Raw genomic sequence first — 13,931 nt, 5'->3', positions numbered from 1 at the left:
TTTTGTCACTCACTACCTTCAAGATACAATAATCCACATGTGCACTTGGGAGCTGGTTTTAATTAAATGGTGTTGTTGTTAAATGTTTGTTTCTTGTGAATTAAAAAAGGACCCTTGACTTTTTATTGTCCATGTAGTCACATCTTAATGTAGTTGAGAGTTAAACACTGGGTATCCTGGTTAGTTGACTTGTCTGGTTTCACCTCACTAAACATGAGGGCAGTTCCTTCTAAACCTATTCTGAACTAGCAGAACATAAATGAAAAATAATTGGACTGTCAAATACCCTCATTCAAAGAAAATCACTTAATTTCTTTTTCTAATTTTTCTCAAATGACAGTTACCTGTACAATTTGTTAAAAAAAAAAAGAAACACAAAATATTCTCACCAACCTGGAAATATCAAGAGAGTTTTCCTTAAATATCACGTGCTAGTGTCTTTTAATGAAACAAAGCATGTTCGGCAATATTTCTATTTTTAAAAATGTGCCAAAAATATAGAACTCATCCTACACCTGTATAAAAATAAAATGACCAAGACAACTGAGTTAAATTCACACATTTTAATTATAATCTTACTGCACAGAAGATGATTCAAAAACAAAAATCATAGTATTTACAGTTTGCATAATTTTACAAAACCTTTAAAAATTTCCCATAAAAATTCCCATATAGAAAAGACTTACATGTCTAGCAATGCGATAGGACTGAGGTAGAATAAAGAGATAAAGTTTAAATATGCTTGAAGGAAAAGATTTAAAGTTAGTCATTTTGTCTTGGCTTTTACTTTTGAAACTTTAAGGAAAACATCAGGTAGAGAGACAACGTTTAATGATGCTCAAATGCATCTGGTAGGATTAAGGACCTCAAATGGACACCTCAGTCCAGCAGCATAAACTGCACTTTACATTTGTTTAATTTGTTTCTGTGCATTTATGTGACACATGAGAAATAATTTAGAGACCTAAATCAAGACAAGTGTAGTCAAGTCAATAGACATTAAAGGTCTGTCTCCTGCTTGCACTGCATACTGTAGTGTAGTTTGTTCCATAGTGCATAAACTACAGTTCATGGTTATGGTCTGGTCTTTACATAAAAAAACTCTCTTTGTACCTGAAATATGTGACACATTCATCTGTCTGGTGGGGAGGGAACAAATTTAGCATTTTCATTTACCTTAGAGGAGCCAGAGAAATAAAGAAACAAGGAAAGCACTAAGCAATAATAAATATTAAATGGCGTATTACTGCTCATTTTTATGGCCATATCTGCTGTCTGTGATTGTCCAGAATATTGCCACCATTCTGAAGGACCATCTCCACCAACAATCATGTACTATACAATGAACTTCACGATGTAACACCTTCACTTTATCCCCTCCGTATGTCTGGCACTGAAGTTCCCTCCTTAGGGAAGACATTATTTCCCTGTTGCAGTGCCTGCTGCCTTTGCACACTTTCATTTACCATACTGTTTCCTCTCCCTTTATGTGTGCCTGATGAGTTCTGCTCTACCCAGCCAACAAAACACCCCACCTCACAATGAGCACACCCCTTAGTTTATAAATACAATTTAGACTTAGATTTCCTTTCACAGTCTAAATTTTCAGGAGCAGAAAAGCAAATATTATCCAGGGGAAGAAGAAGAAGGCAGCAGTAAAATAAAAAATAATAATCAGAATAGAACATGATAATGTTAATATATGGTACTCCATTTTTAAAACAAACAAAATATCATATATTCTGTACACGATGATTAAATACAGTGTGATCAGTATACATTCCTGTGTATGAAAACCAACTTATATTTGTAATAGGAACATCAATGTAAACATAGTACTTTCTGTAAAACATGTCTTAACTCAAAATTTCCAGCACCAGCTGTTCAATGTATCATAATATATAGCATTCACAGATTAAGTATGTCTAAGGAACATCCATATCTGGAGTTACAAGATGAGAAGAAATAAAAATCCATTAAAATATCAGACAATTACTTTACTGGGCGGCTACTGTTTGTTAACTAAGAGGGAAAGATTTTGATTGATCTGCTGGGACACTCCCTTTCCATTGAAGGCAAAGAGATAGATGAACAGCCTTGGTATCCAACCAGTGGGCACTTCCTGCTCTTCAAGAGCAGCTGAGGTGACTCTGTTGGTCTTTGGACATCTGAACTGAAGTCTCACTCCCTCACAGCAAAGAGTCGGAAGGAGCCCCCCTCTATGTTGCTCTTGCTGCAAACAGATGATGCAGAAAACATGTTACGTTGGGGAACTGGAAAAGAATGATCAAAACTGAAACAGGAGAAACCCGGTTATCCTGAATTCTAATCCCTCATAGGGTTAAGCACCAGACATATTACACCTTCTGTGCCTCCGAAATGCCCACTTCTTTCAAGCAGCACACCTCCAGGCTTTCTATTAAGAAATATAAGTCTAAATATAAGTAAGCTCAGATAACCCTGAGTTATTTTCCCAGGCTTAAGAAATCTCCCTCTGGAGCCACAGTAGACATTTTACAACCATGATCAGAGGCAGAGAAGTTCTCCCTCTGATGATTAAACTGAATTTCAAGCATAAAATAGGTGGAATGCCCCTTTATGTCAAATGAAAACATATTTTTTCAAAATGTGTTTTTGTGATACTTGGAAGTCTTCTTTTTAGCATTGCTTAAGTCCTCCCAGTAGCCAAATCTATTAAAAAATGCACAATCATGTTTTTCACAATATCTTTGGGAAAAAACAGCCACTAAATGACACACTGGAAGTATTACTCATTGTTGCCGTATTTCTGAGAATGACCTTTCCAGCTACCGCATGTGTTAAACTTAATGACTTTGTAACTTGTTCATCAGTGGAGAAACCTTGAAGCTGTGCCATGATCAATAATCGTGATAGAGCAGTGCGATTGGTATCCCATCACAGATAATTATCCGTATAGGAAAGCACTGACTAAGTGGCTGACAGCATTTCCATCCTTGAGTAATTGGATAGGCTGTGATTACTTCCCCAGCAACAGAGTCCAGTCAAACCTGCCCACCCTGCCATGATGCTGGCACATGGCATGGACTCCCACTCAGCAGTTTGACCTCCTATCCCAGTGCCATGAGTGGGGCCTTCACAGCTTTGCATTAGATTTCATTGAATCAGACTTGGATTATTTTTGGCCATTCAGCATTTTGCACACTCAATTGAAATGCTTGGGTAAAGTAAGCACAGATCCCATGTGTGGCCCATCCACACACCAAACCACACCATTACTCTTACAACCCCACATGCCAGCAGAACTGGCCACAACGGCTTCTTTGCCCGAGCTTAGTCCACTGGAGCCAGCCACAGACATGAGAGTGATGTGAGAAACATGGCGTGCACGCAGGGAACCCACTACACGCAGTATTACGGGAGACATAAATCAAGTTAGGATAAAGTGAATAAAAGCACCTTTCTCAGGCATATTTTAGATTCTCTTGTCAGATTTACTTATCTAATTTTACTACAGGCTTCTTGTTTTTCATTTCAGCACTGGTGAACATATTCCCTTACATTACAACTAAGGAGTTTTGGCACTTTCACAGCTACTAAACACATAGTCGCTCGCTGATGGAAGTTGCCACACAGCATGGTTGTTCTCATTTTTAAACATAGCCTCTCTGAAATACTCTACAATGAGACTGCAAGGAACCAAATCTAAAAACACAGATTTCTGAAATTTAGGCTATCTCTAAAGACCCTGCAACTGTTTGACATGGTGCCTGACCCATCTGTCTTGATACCTTATGTTATTGTGCAACAGTACTCATCTGGGAAGATCATTTCTCTAAAAATTGAGCAGTACCTTTCAGACTGGATGCCATTTTTCAGGACTCCAACATAGCTCTTTCTCTTGTCCAGTGGCAGAACATCCACAAAACCACCATCTGCTTTGATTACCCCTGCATGGATGGCTGCTTTACAAATACTGGAGCTCTGTGAAGAAAGAGTGGAAACATGAGAAAGGCTTTTAGAAATGGAAAACGACTTTTTCACTACACGAGTATCTTTTTAATTCATTTAATACAGATACAACACAAATACAGCACAAAATATAATGCAGTAATTCACAGACACACAAGTTAGCACACACACACACACACACACACACACACACACACACACACACTCAAGCATTTGTTTCACAATCTGAGCCAGGAGTCTGGCTCCAGCACAACAGACCATGAGCTCTTATCAACAGTCTGGAGCTGAATCATTAATTTCTAGTCCAAACACAGATCACACTGTCCATACACCCCTACAACATTTCTAACCAGACAGTTTATGTCTTGTGTGTAACCAGCATCCAGCCTCTACACCACAATAGAAACACATCCAGCACCTGAGACCGCAAAACATTCTTGGGCACGTTTGCTTCTCCTACATCTGAGATAACGCGTTAGTAAGCCTCAGAATGGTCAGGCCCCTTACAGAGTATTACATCCCTGGCAGTCTCTGGCTTACCTCACCATTACTCCCATTCTCCATGAGCCAAATTCAGACTGTGATTCAATAGCTTTCCATAGATACCATGCATCACAAACCCTGCAAAATGCTCTGACTTAACCATGATAACAATCCACATATACATTGCTTTCTGTTTGAACTAATATACATTTAAAGAAAACTGCACAGACCTGAAGAGCCTGCTTTGATTTGTGATATGGTTGCTAAAGGTCATTCAGAACATACACATAGAAAACTTGTATTACTCACATCCGTGTAGATGTTGTTTCCAATAACAGGTGACCAGTAAGAAGGCTGAGTCTTGCAGTTAGCTGGACAGAAGATTCTGAGGAAGAAATTGGATTTTAGTATGAATTTGAAGGGTCATATTTATAGAAACAGAACAGAAAGAGTGGTTAAAACAATTAATTGGCTAATGATTTGATGCTTTAATGAATGGTGAAAGTTGGTGGATGTGAGAAGGCACCTTGGGCAGTGCGAGTAGGGCTTTTTAAAGGGGCAGATTTCAGCCACTGTGGTGTAGCAGTCTGCAGTCATTTCTGTCACAAAGAAGGAGAAAAAACTTAATATTCCTAATATGTGTATTTTTATAGAGTCATGACTCAAAGAGTGATTCACTTACCTTCCACTTTGGCCACCACAAAGGCATTGCCGGGTTTATATTTGCTGTAAAAGTCATCACAGTGTTTAGAAGTAAGGAACAAGTGGTGATTGGAAAAACCCATTATTGCGCAAAATGTGAATCAAAGAAGCTGGGAAATGTGTTTCAAAAGTGCTACAGTAAATCAGTACTGCATCAATAAATGGGATTCCACCCTATTTGGTAAAATTAGGCCAAGCAGAGATATTTACCTGAGAGACTCAATACCATTCTTTGTGCCTCTGACAAAGAATGGAAGCTTTTCCATTCTTGTGATGTCGACCAGTCCTCCATTGTTGTCAATCACACCAAAATGAATAGCAGCTCTGCAAATACTTGATTGCTAAAACAATTTAAAAAAAAATAATTTATAAATATTCATTTACAGTATTAACAGTTACATGATGCACGGTGTTTGTTGTTCAGACTCACCACATCATAAAAGAGAGTTCCCCAGACTTTCCCTTTCTTATTCATGCAGTTAGCTGGACAAAAGTATCTGAGGTCAAAATATGAGTTGGAGACAAGAGTCAGTTTCACACACAATAGACATATCTATAGTATATCCAAAACTGCCTTTACATTGAAATTTATAAAGATAACCAGACCTGTTGCAGGTTGCTCCTTTGCACTTATCTCTCAGTCTAGTCTCGCACTTAATGTTTTGAGCTGCAAGAAAAAAACAGACAAAAAAATAAGTGAAAAGATGCACACAATCATGGAGGGTTTGGGGTTATTTTGTATAATCACTGTAGATACCTAAGTAGGTGTTGCTGGTAGTCTTTGAAGATGGCGTCCTTGGTGTGGTAAGCTTCGGAGTGGAGGGCTTGGATACCGGTTTCTTCGGAGTGGACGGTTTAGGTTTGGGGGCAGGTTTAGCAGTAGTACGAGGCAGCAGTGGTACCTGAGGCTTCTCCACCTCATTCATGTCCTCTGTCTCTGAGCGCTGAGAGTCTATAGATGGATAAACAAATAGGGTTCAGGTTGGTAGAATATTCTTTTTTATTTTTTTTATCATCTTTGAATGAAATCATGTAGGTTTTCTCACCTTTGTAGCACAGGTTATTCCTACATCCTCCTCCATAACTGGGAGGGCACTGGGAACAAGGGCGGCCATGTTGGTATGGGGCCTCTCCAATCCAGTTGCCCCTGCAAAAGCAGCACACAATGGACAGCTTGACTAAGGTGGAAATTAATCATCAGTCAGGCATCACTGGGCTCATGGCCGTGTAATTACTTCAGCACTCTTTGCTCATGGTCAACACTCCTAGTAGTCATTAGTCCCACACTCCTCGTTGTCTCTCAGGCAATTACATCCTGTGGGCTGTCTGGAAAACAAACGCCTGCTCTGCTTTTATTTTTCTTTCCCTCTGCTTCATTATTATTTTACTTTTCTGACTTATGGAGGAATTTTAATGGCACCAATATGTTATACAAACCTTCATATCTGCACTAAAGCTATATTAGGAGCATTCAATGTAGCATTTGTCAGCACTGTAAGGAGGAGGAATGTAAACAAAAATCTCGAGAGCAGAGGTGTTGATGAACAGTGGAACATGAAGGAATACTGATCTTACTTTGGGGAATAGTTGCACACAAGGTAAACGGAATTCTCCCATATTTCTCCCCACACATCCATCCTTGGACACACGTGCACAGCACAGCCCACTCGGCTAGTGGTTGCCCAGACCAGCTGTAAAGAAGGAAATAAAGGAATGGCAAAAGTTAGCACAAACGCTTACTGAAAGAACAGACACATTATAGCAGAGTAAACTATTATCTTATAGCCTAGACGTCCTGCCTCACGTTTCCCACAGCCCATGGTTCAATCAGTCATTCCAGAGGAAGAAACTAGACTGACAGTTACGATTAATGTGGCCACTGGGACATCCAGGAGTGCCTGGTCTGTTTATTCTGCCCCAGTCAGATGCACATCATGTGTGAACCCAGTTTGCCCTCTGTGACACAATCATGATAATTTTCATCATCCAGTTAGAAGTGGAAAAAATGGTCAGTGTAGGCCCAAAACAGTCCAAGGTAAAATAAAACGCCTTATTAAACGGAAAGCTGCTGCAGTGGTGTTACAGATGAATGATGTGCCATTTGACAACGAATACAACACAGCATGTTCCATAACTCCTCCTCACTTTCCTCCCAAACTCTCAAACATGTGCGCTCTCCCTCCTCAGGAATGTTCATCTTTTTCCTGGTAGAGTTAGAGGCCGCTGGAAGCAGTGAGTCAGCACATAGACTGATGTGTGCAGAGTGCTGGTAGTTCAGCACAATGCAGTCTCTAACTGCAGAGGGTCTACCATTTCTCTGCAGAGGTAGTAATGGAGTATGACTGCCTGGATTGCAGATACATCAGCACTTCCAGCAAATGAAAGACAGAGACAAGGTGATGATGCTCCTATTTGGCACAGTCCCCTCTTGCAGCATCTTCAAAAGAATCCAGGTCAAGCAGCGAGAGATGTCTGGCGTGTCTGGAAATGACTACCAGATGACAGTGATCAGGTTTCAGGGTGAAGGCAGAGGGAGGAGTCTGGATGTTTCTGCAAACTCATCCCAGCAGCTACAAAGTAAAATCTAGGGGAAGAAGACGCCAGCTCACCCATTGCCGTTTCCTTTTGATTGATTTCTTCATTTTCTCATCTCATTTTCTCCCTAGATGTCCCACTGACTTTCTGTTTACTTTTCCAACTTGCTTGTCTTCGCTGTCTACAAGTTACTATATGCACGCCTGCCATTTAACACCTCAGTCACACCACAACTCTGCCCATAAATACTGTGAACTAATATACACGGTGTAGTGTAATATTTCTGTTACAGATAGAAGAAGGCATATGACCTGATACTAAACAGATTTTATCATAAATATAGCAGAAATTACAGTATATGGTCCAAAGGGAAATAGAAAAATATAATTCAACCTATAAAGACAGCAAACTGGATGCAAAACTTGAGACTCATGATGGACAATTCAAAAAAGAAAAAGACAGATGAAATTGAGGCAGCAGAACCAAAGATATCGTCTTTTTTACTCCATGTATTGTTCTTCCATGTAAAACCTGATGCCTACATTACCCACAATGCAACTCAATCACTAAAAGTTAAGTCAGAGATTCTGGACTGTTATGCTAGGCAATTTATCAGACTTCACGCAGCTCCTCTGGAGCCACAAAAGCCTTTAATGTGCAAAATCAGTGGAGCTCCCTTTAACCTATTTTTCATCTTTCAAAGTTTCTCCTGAACTCTTTCACCTCATCTTCTGCTGCCTTAATTTTCTTAATCTGTTTTACCTGGGTGTAATGGGTGCACATGGGCCCTGAGCAGCGTTCTGGACACCAGGGATTGCACTCATGGGGGTAAGGAAAGGTGTAGTCTTTCACCTCATCATACCAGGCCTGGACGTGGAAGGCAGGAGAGCGATATCTGTAGAGCCCATGCACAGACACACACACAAACAAACACACACAGACAGACAGACAAACAGGAGGCTCAGTCACAGGCCATCCAGGTACTAAGGGGCAAAAAGGGAAATATCTAAGGGAGCTGCCAGGTGCTTTGGCTTGACTTAAGAAACATTGCTTGAATCTCCCTGCTCCTCCCCCTCCCTTCAGGCCTCAAGATGAGTCTGACTTTGTCCTGACACATAGAACAGCAGTCTGTTCCCCTCCATAACAGTGGAAATCAAATCAGGTTTAAAAAAAAAAAACACACACACAATCAGAGCAAATCTAAACATGTCTCCACAGCTTAAGAAATCAGTTCTAGCTCTTATTATAAACATCGCTTTTTACGGTATTGAAAAGTGCTGAGCTTATAAGCGGAGAGTAGAAGGGGAGTGAAAAAAAAGGTTTGTTGGCACAGGAAGAAACGGAGGGAAGAGGGGAGGGAGGAAAGGGGCTGTGAGAATGAGAGCAGATTCCTGGAAGGGCACCTGCTGCGATAGCCACACGCTGTCATACACAGAGACCTACTGTGTCTGGTGTCTACTTGGACAGGCACTAAGAGTCCAGGGGCATGCTAGCAGTTCTGTAAAGCTGAACATGGGCATATAGTGGTGCTTTGAGCTAAATGCTAATATCAAGCAGGTATACTGTTTACCGTCTTAGTTTAACATTTGCTAATCAGGACTAAACACGAGGTACAGTTGAGGCTGTTGTGCCATTAGTTTTGCAGACATTTGTATTGGGAGCAGAAAAATATGCTCGATGATGGCACCAACGCTAATTGCAGGGGATCACCAAATTGATCAAAATTCATCTTGGAGGGGATAACCAACATCTGTACCAAATTTCATGGCAATCCAAACAATAGCAGTTGAGACATTTCACTCAAAACTACAAATGTAAACCTCATGATGGTGTGAGAGAAAAATAAGTCAACAAGTAACATAAGTAACAAAGTGGTCAACTGACCTCAAAGTATATATTATAGATATTCCTCAAAATAAGGCATCAAATGTTTTGAAATCAGAAATTGTATGATGGATGGTTTAGCATACCGACTGTGTGTCATATCTCACCTGCCCCAGTGAACAGCCAGGTTTTGTCCAATAGACATTAGCAGGTCCTGAGGTCCATGGTCCCATTGACACTCCCCTGCCCACTGAGTGGCAGACCGCTCCAACTCATCATCCCAAACCTGTACACATCAAGTAAAACAAGCTTTTTCACAAATAATTTACATATTTTACACCAATGGTGCAGACCCGGCAACAATCACCTGCAGTATCCACTACAATAGAGAGCAGTATAATCCACATCTTGTTCTGACTCAGTAGACACCTAACCACAACCTGCTCAAGGCCTCTGCTCCTGCACTTCCTTCCTTCCTAGTGAGGTGAAACTGAGCTGGACACAAGTACAACATTAACCTTAGACAGTGACATTTGAGTGGAGCAGCTGGCGCCTGGCCCTGGTCCACTACAAATCTCCAGCAATCACAGCTGAATTATCCACATTTCCTGAGAGGGTTTCTTTACAGTGTTGGAGAGGAGGGTGGAAAGCAGAGAAGACACCTGACTCCCACCATGGAGGGGTTGCTATGAATGTAGGAAGGTCTGCGTACAGCATGGCCCCTCAAAGCACATCTCCTCAGTAAATTTCCAGCCCTTTTGGTGGTCGCTTAAACATGCACACACAGACACCGCTGTAACCCCAAACAGCCATACACCAACACAAACACACACACTCTGCCTGTTCGCTGGAATTTGAGAGTGCACTGGGCAGAGTAAATCTACAGACACTTTCCTCGCAGGCTATAACCACACTCCAGAGACACACAGGCCACCATTGCTTCTTTCAACTTTATGGACCTTGTGGTTTTCAATAACTCTCTGTGTGTCTCAACAATAATCCCTCTCCTTTTTTACCCATTGATGTGCCACGTTGTCCCTTAAATTTCCAGTTCAGGCCTTATTCCCTCTGTCCTCTTTTGACCAAGCCCTCTCTCACTCTCCTGTCTTCTCCAGCACTGAGCTGTTTGCAGGTAGGACAGAGTCAGCATTATTATCCTTCTTGTAAAAGAGCAGCACAGCAGGCTGGCAATAACTCACCTACATGACTGCATGTTTCCAGCAGAGAGAAAAGGTTGTTTTTATTATACCAACACCAATTTTCTCAGTAGAATAAAACCTTAAACCTTAATTACCAGCCTCATTTCAGAGCTCAGTGTTGCTGACACATTTAAATTAAGTTCTTTGTGATATGAAGCCAAAAAATTTAAGCTGCTAACTTTTGATTATCTTCATTAATTAAGAATAACACTGAAATGGGTAATTGGGGTAATGGGACATGTCTGACCATGTACTCCATGTTTGAGGCAGTTGGGTAGACGGCGCCCCTCAGTTTGTTGTGCAGCTGGATGATCTCCTCACGGTCCGACCAGCGGATGGCCCGTCGGGTCCTATTGCCAGCTGTGTTGCTGGTGCTGTTCTGGTCTGCTTCCTCCTCGTAGCGGCTCAGCAGCTGCCTGAGCTCCTTGGAGTCAGGCAGAAAGAGGGAACCCGAGTCCCTGATGCACAACAGCAGGAGGGAGAGGGAGAGGACAGTGAGCCAGGTCATGGCAGCGCAGGTCATTCCGACACAGACTGCTGTCTGGGTTGAACTGTAAGACTGCTGTAGACGGTGGATTTTGTGTGAACGCTGCTCCTCAGAGTCCCAGACACACCCTGCAGAGAGGAAATGTTTAATGAGCCTTTCCCCACTGTGTGCGTCAACAAAGTAGAGTACAGATTACAAAATATGGGCACAGAGATTACTCAACTAATGTAGGAGATACTTCCTCTAACAAAGTTCAGAAAGTATCGCCCAGCAACACTTTCCATCAGTTGCTGTCACCTGCTTCTCTGTTGTTTTTCTGATGAGACTCAGTTCAGTCTTTTGCCAGCTTATGACTGTCTCATAAAAACTGTTACTGCTTTATTCTCTACACCAATAGAATCTGATGCAATCCAATGAAACTGCCCTGCAATAAGTCCTTCCTTTGAGAAGCTTTGTTCATTTTCTGTTTAAGTTGAAGTATTAACAATTTATGTGCTTCATCGCTTTGAGGCTGTACAGGTGGTGTATTGGAATAAAGTATAATGAAAGATGTTCCTTATGTTCTCTCCTCCACCTGTGAGTAAATGGGGATGGTCAAAACATTTGAATTGCCTGTTACCATAATATAAGCCAATACAACCTCCCCTCATAGTAACTCCAGGCTTAATAATGACTATAGATTTGAACTGACTCCTCTGTGATACAATATAATCAAAAGCAGATCATTACAAGCTTGCAAAACTGCTGTACTGGACTGAATTAGATTGCAATGGTTTACCTAATAAGCTGATCACTATATATTACAGTATATAATTAAATGTACATTGAACTACATTTAAGAGGCATGGTTTCTTCTCTCTCTCTCTCTCTCTCTGCACAGATACTGTGATGCATCAAAGATGACTGTCTTGCACTATATTGTGCAACAGAAAACATGTTATATGATTGCATTACAGTATGTGCAACATTAAATATACCATTGTCTTATTTTGAAATGCTTCAATTATTTTCTCATTAACATAAAATGACATGAACTGTACCAAAAATAACCAACCAGTTAACTTCTAAGTCCAAAAGATGAACTCTCAGTTTATTTAAGTTTATTTAACCCTCACTGCCTGACTACCATCATTTTAGTTAAAGCCCTTTAAAGAGCATTCAACCATTAATAATATAACTTTAATAAGACCTGTTATATAGAGCAATTTAAACTTCATCTGTAAATACAACACTGTCTTTGCTTTGGACTTGTACCATTGTTACACACAGTACGTTGAGAAATACTATCTACCTCTTCACCCTCATCCTTTGACTGATTATTTTCTAACCAAACTGAGCAGCAGGGTGGGAGACTAAGGAGGGAGATCTGAGTTCAGGTTGACAAGCTTTCACCCTGCTGAACTGTCTTCGAGGAAAAACACTGCATTCCTGATACATGCAAGGGCAACATTCTGTATCTGACCCTGCATCTGACCTCTCTCTGGAGGGAACAAGCAAGAGAGAAGGCGTCCAAGACTGAAGCTAAACCAAATAACACCAAGTCACAAACTGTTATAAAGAGAGAAGAGCAGTCAGTCAGTATGATCAGAGAAGAAAGACAAAAAATAAACCAAGCTCTAGCACGCACTGGTTGCTCTTATCCTTGAATCCCTTCACTTCTTTCCCTCTGGCTGAAAAGACGGCTTGAGGTCTGGCACCGGTTCTGTGTCAACATGCTGTGCCAGCTCTGGGCACTGCGAGCCAGCGGGCAGCCCAGGCACCACACCCTTCTCCTTCTCCCTGTGCCCCCTTTTCACACTGAACCTCTACCAGCTTCTGTGTCTGGGCCCTTCTCATGGCTTTCATGAATTTTATACCCGAGTGACAGACAGAGCTAAAGAGTCGGACACGCATGCATGTCCACATCTTGTCTATCTGCTGGGCTTGTTTCTGATCTGAGGAAGGGACTGACCTCCTCTCCACCCCAATATGAAGCTGAATGTAAACACAACTCATTAGGCAATACAGACAATATAGACAATTGTCCAGTTTTCTATTCTCACATGGTTTGCCCCTAGAACCATAAAAGGGATTATTTCTAAGTGTGGCTTTTTAACTTCAAATCTAGCATTAGATTTGAAATACATTTCTACTTTGCTCATAAGCCTACTGCCCATATATGTTATTTTCCATCTTGGTAGCTGCTGTTCTCCTATTGACATTTCCTTCGCAAGGAGGCAGACTCACAATGAATGGCAGTGTCTCCGCAACAGCCTCTCTCACAGTGGCATGGTTTGTAACCCACAACTCAAATATCAGAGTTGCTGGTGTCATGGGTTCATAGTGTCACACTGAGTAAAATCAGTACATCTGAAACAATGAAATGACATAATGTCAGTCAGAAGATATACCGTCTGCAAATCAGACCAGGTGCACTGCTCACCGTCTCACTTTTACAAGGTGATGTGAATTATAACATAGTAGACAGAGCCTTACCTTACCAATAGATGTGTGTAATGTCTCTTAATTGCTCACCTCTGTTGTAGTTAGTATCCAGCTGCTTGAATAGTTCAGTTTCCTCTGCGCGCAAGAGAATGGACAGGATTATTCCCTTGAGAGAGCGGCGGGCTGTTGCTTGTTGGCGGTGTTCCTGGAGCGCATAGGAACTGAGTAACTCCTGTGCAGCTCAGAGTGCCTTATATAGAGAAGGAGACCCCTCAGGACCAGAGGAAAAAATTACTGTCTCTACTCACTCCCACACTCGCCAGCCT

The 13,931-nt window shown here is 41.3% G+C and overlaps 1 protein-coding gene across 1 annotated transcript; it reads right to left on the bottom strand.

The window, feature by feature from the left end:
- Window positions 1-548: 548 nt before the first annotated feature.
- Window positions 549-13,931, bottom strand: crispld2 (cysteine-rich secretory protein LCCL domain containing 2). The gene is made up of 15 exons (XM_071489449.1): window positions 13,696-13,931; window positions 10,942-11,309; window positions 9,663-9,781; window positions 8,434-8,566; window positions 6,712-6,827; window positions 6,183-6,283; window positions 5,894-6,088; window positions 5,743-5,803; window positions 5,567-5,633; window positions 5,347-5,477; window positions 5,117-5,160; window positions 4,961-5,033; window positions 4,744-4,819; window positions 3,833-3,963; window positions 549-2,233 (listed from the first exon to the last, which is right to left on the bottom strand). Exons 2-15 carry the CDS (start codon window positions 11,215-11,217, stop codon window positions 2,182-2,184), a joined length of 1,575 nt encoding a protein of 524 aa, XP_071345550.1. The 5' UTR covers window positions 11,218-11,309; window positions 13,696-13,931; the 3' UTR covers window positions 549-2,181.

Source organism: Trachinotus anak, unplaced genomic scaffold, assembly GCF_046630095.1.
Source record: "Trachinotus anak isolate AG129_WGS33_773 ecotype Australia unplaced genomic scaffold, CSIRO_AGI_Tana_v1 ptg000011l, whole genome shotgun sequence".
Classification (NCBI taxonomy): Eukaryota; Metazoa; Chordata; class Actinopteri; order Carangiformes; family Carangidae; genus Trachinotus; species Trachinotus anak.
The sequence above is the reverse complement of the archived record's forward strand: the minus strand, read 5'-3'. Positions and strand labels throughout refer to the sequence as shown.